The sequence below is a fragment of the Buceros rhinoceros genome, unplaced genomic scaffold (genome assembly GCF_000710305.1).
Source record: "Buceros rhinoceros silvestris isolate BGI_N320 unplaced genomic scaffold, ASM71030v1 scaffold39982, whole genome shotgun sequence".
Taxonomy (NCBI): domain Eukaryota; kingdom Metazoa; phylum Chordata; class Aves; order Bucerotiformes; family Bucerotidae; genus Buceros; species Buceros rhinoceros.
The window spans coordinates 2,442-6,741 of record NW_010400196.1 but is presented as its reverse complement, the minus strand read 5'-3'; the positions used below and the strand labels follow the sequence as shown (position 1 = coordinate 6,741).

The following is a 4,300-nucleotide window of genomic DNA, read 5'->3' as shown; positions in this document are numbered from 1 at the left end:
ACAACCAAGATCCACCAGCTGTGCTATCTGTCACTATCAGTCAGGTACAGCAGGGTGTTTGATCAAGAGCTTGAGACCTGCTGCAGCACAGCCAGGGAACTGCTTTCAGAGTAGATACACTGGGCACAACTCCCGAGCCCAGAAGCACCAAGCCTCACCTTGGAGGCTCAGTTAGGTCATGCTCCAGGTACTGAGGAGCAGAGCAGTGTCTCCAGTTAACTGGGAGGCAGCCCTCCTTAGCCCCCCACTCCTCACCACATATTCTTTGGCTTCCCATCCCCAGAATGTACCTTCCAAATCATCAATGGTCTTCTCCAGCTTGGCTACAGACCGCTCAGCAAATTCAGCACGAGTCTCTGCCTGCCAGACAGAAGCGAACCAGTTAGTACAAAGGACTACAGAGGCCCAAGGACATCAAGTCTCCCACCCTCCACATCTCTCGCCAGCCGAGTTGAGGCCAGCTCACCCAGCAGGCCATCCCAACATGGTCACTCACCTCTTTGAGTTTATCAGTCAGGATCTTGATCTCTTCTTCGTATTTATCCTCTTTTTGAGAGTACTGTGGAAAAGGAAAGGAATCAGCAATCAGCAGCCCTCAGTAGCCCCAGGTACCTCCCGCTCCAGAGAGCCCACAGCTTCAGAGGGAGACAAACTCCTTTCTGCAGTGCACATGCCCACAGAAACTTCCAGCTGGGAGGGAGCTGTTTACATCCCGACCCTAGTCCACCAGAACTGGGTCAGGCAGCAAGTCCCACACCATGCATGTAACACAAACTTGGGCACAGAAAAATTCTCATTGCAGCAGCACAAACATCTTGGCTGATTGAGTCTGCCCCAAGGCAGGGAAGGGCAGCCAGACTTCACACTCCCAGCTCCCACAGTCAACATCAGCCCTGCACTGAAATCCGCTATCTGCTCCTGGGAGAGCAAGCACAGCTCTTCTTGCTTTAAGGCTGCAGAGGCATCATCTCCATCACAGCAGGTGCTCTGCTGCCACACACCCTCCTAGGAAAGCAGAAATGTTTCTGGCCTTTGGACAGGCAGGCCTACCTTCTCAGCCTGAGCCTCAAGAGACTTGAGATTGTTGGTGACATTCTTCAGCTCTTCTTCCAGCTCGGAACACTTACTGTGGGATTTTGTAAAGAAAGAGGGGAGAAAAAGGAAAAGAAGTGGGAAGGAAAGACAGGAGAGACAAGAAGTGAATCCATGTGCAGGAAAAACCAGGAAGTTCTTTAGGAGACAGTCTGCAATCAGACTGGACGGGACCCTGCTTGGAGGCACTCGTGCAGGAAGCAAGTTCCCTTCCTGCCTCCAAGTTCGTATTTTAAGTATTCTGCCAGCACATGCACAGGGCACTGAGCTGAGCAGCTGAGCTGTGGACACAGATTTCTGCCGGATCTGGAGTCTTCAAGTAGAAACAGCATGTTTAGTTTGCTGTAAGGAGGGAAGCTGTTCTGACGGACAGATGAACAGCCACCACCACTCAGACAGGAATATTTACAGGCAGAGAGGACAGAACAGTCCAGGAGAGAGAAAGACACAGTTAAGCTGAGGGAAGGAGCATAGCAAGAAGACCACAGGAGTTCTGGTTTAATGGTTCAAGAAGGGAGAGGTTAGTACCTTTTCTTCGGCAACAGACAGACACTTCAAGTTCTGGTCCATCACTCTGATCTGCTCCTGCAGCTCCCGGCAACGACTGTTAGTGACGGTCACAGGATGGCACAAGCCAGGCGGGGGCAAAGGTCAAAAGGAGCACCAATAACACAACACCACAGAGCAAAAAAGGGGGCAGGGGAAAAAAAAAGTCATGGTCACAACATGCATGTCTGGGCAGGAAGCACAGTGCTACTGCTGCATACACACAAGTTTTGTTAGACAAGGCCCAGAGTACAGAAAGGCCACGATCAGCTCCTCAAGGATCAGCTAAAGCATCCAGCCGGGTGAAGGGAGCCTAAACACCACAATTTGTGTGTCTGCTCCGAGCAGAGAAGTCCAGCTTGCTGCTCAGCAGTGCAGAAGTCTGTAGGAGTTACCACAAATATTTTAATATTTGGCCAGAGACCAACCTCAGGCACAGTTCTGCCCTTGGACATCCCACATGGCACTTCAGCTCCCAGCGCAGGAGACCTCTGCTGCTTTAGGACAAGTGCTGTGCCCATAGCAATGTGTACAGATGTCATGACCGTACATACTGTGCTGGTGAACACCAAGCGCAGAAGGATTCTCTGGCCTCGCTAACTAGGGAGTCCCTCCATGCAAAGGGGCAGAACATCTCCCCTACAAAGCAAATCACATCATCACAAGCCGCACATCCTCAGTGGAGCTAATCCTGTTCTGAGGAGAGTGCTTCCAGCTCTTCCACCGGAGGATCTGAACCCACTCTAGTTTCAGGCCTTGTGTAACAAGATTAGAAATGCTGTGTTAGTCCCATGCAAAGGTAGATGTGCCAGTCGCATGCGAGCAGGTTACTCACGACTCTGCAAGCTCGGCTCTCTCTTCAGTACGCTCCAGATCTCCTTCTATGATCACCAGTTTCCGAGCAACCTGGAAGGGAGGATCGGAGTTAAGAGGAAGGAAGATGACTTTGCACTGGCAGGCTGTGCCAGGCTGTAAAGGGAACACCTGCAGCAGCCACTGGAGCTGCCAGAGGATGTTGGCAAAGGGGGACACTAATGGAGCTTGCTGAGAGTCTGGCTCTCCCCACAGGCTTGCTGAGGAAAGCCCTGTCAGCAGGAGGAGGAGCTGCCTCTCCTGGCCAGGGTCAGCTGTACTACAGCATCCAAGAGTCTCACCTCCTCATACTTCCTGTCTGCCTCCTCTGCAATGTGCTTGGCTTCCTTGAGCTGGATCTCCTGCAGTTCCATCTTCTCCTCATCCTTCAGAGCCCTGTTTTCAATGACTTTCATGCCTCTGCCCAGAAGGAAGCACAGGGAGGGGATATATAAAACAATGCTGTACAAGTCATCAGTGTAATGAGTTTCAGAAGTGTTGTGGTTTCTAAGGAAGCCATGTGGTCTTGGGAGGGAACTGTTAGTGCACAGGAAGGCAGTCACCACCGGGCTGATGCAAATACAGCCACCTGGATTGCTCAGAATTAACTGCTCCTTGGGGCATTCCTCAGGCAGCTCACTGAGCTCTTGCACCAAGGGACCTGGGGGGCTGCCGAGAACGAGCCGGGCTGTCTTAGGGACTCCACACAGCTGAGCCAAGCACTTCCCAGCCAAGTTCATCTTTATGGCAGGACACCAGCTAGGTCAGGCTGCTCACTACAGCGTGTGCACTGCTGCAGCACATCAGCCAACTGGAGGCAGAGCGCTCCCCTCTGAATCACACCAGCAGGTCAGGGGACATCTGCCAGAAGGAAGGATGCTGGCAGAGTAGCAGGAAGAGGCTTCCCCACCAGTAGCCACCTTTACAAGGCAACAGTGTCCCAGAACCCACTGATTCCTCCTCCCTTGGAGGCAGGGATTCACGGCAGCACACAGCACTCACTCCCTAGCCTCAGGTTCCAAGATACTCACTCCAGACGAACAGCACTGTTTTAGCTGCTCCGCATAATCAGGTACAGACTCCCACATCCAGCCTTGATGTGGTGTCTACTTCCCACCCTCCAGGAAGCCCAAGAGGTTGATGGCACCGGGCCCTCGGCCAGGAACACATCTGAGATGTTCGACAGTGAGAGCAGCAGCCCTTGCCCACCTTTCACTTTCATCTGCAGCCTTCTCTGCCTCTTCCAGCTTCTGCAGAGCTGTGGCAAGGCGCTCCTGGGCTCGGTCTAACTCCTCCTCCACCAGCTGGATACGGCGATTCAGAGACGCCACCTCTGCCTCAGCCTAGAGGGAGCAGATAAGGGCAACCCGGTTTATGGCAGGTTTAGCAGTCAGTGCAGGGCAGCGGAGGTCTGCCTTCAGCTCAGCAGCAGCACGTGAGAAGTCAAAACAAAGCCAAGTGCTTTATCCACTTCCTTCAAGAGGCTGCACTTCCTCACACTTGCACCCACGTTAAGCTTCACACCATCCCACGCAGGCACCCTGTCCATGCAGCAGCCATCCCGCAAGCTTCTCACCTGCCAGCTCGAGCCGATGTGACAGCTTAAGCCACAGGCACTGAGCCGATGACTTACACTAACGGTCTCCTTTGCAGCTGCTGCAATCCTGCCAGGCTGTCAATCACAGCCTGTTTAACCAGCGCCACAGCTCTGTCAGCAACCGTTCAGCACAGAGTCAGTTTGCCCACGTGATCTGGACACAAGCGTGGCTCAAAGCAAGCCCTCTCATCAGCAACATGAGGAAGATTAGCA

General features: G+C 53.0%; 1 protein-coding gene across 1 annotated transcript in view; it reads right to left on the bottom strand.

Moving 5' to 3' along the window:
• Positions 1–3,827, bottom strand: part of LOC104489590 (tropomyosin alpha-3 chain) — a 6,848-nt gene extending 3,021 nt beyond the window's left edge. Inside the window, exons 1-6 of the mRNA XM_010131764.1 lie at positions 3,700–3,827; positions 2,793–2,910; positions 2,474–2,544; positions 1,051–1,126; positions 497–559; positions 291–360 (exon numbers count right to left, since the gene is read on the bottom strand). Coding sequence (XP_010130066.1) covers positions 291–360; positions 497–559; positions 1,051–1,126; positions 2,474–2,544; positions 2,793–2,906 — 394 coding nt within the window. The 5' untranslated portion in view covers positions 2,907–2,910; positions 3,700–3,827. The remainder of the gene's footprint in view (positions 1–290; positions 361–496; positions 560–1,050; positions 1,127–2,473; positions 2,545–2,792; positions 2,911–3,699) is intronic.
• Between the last annotated feature and the right edge of the window lie 473 nt (positions 3,828–4,300).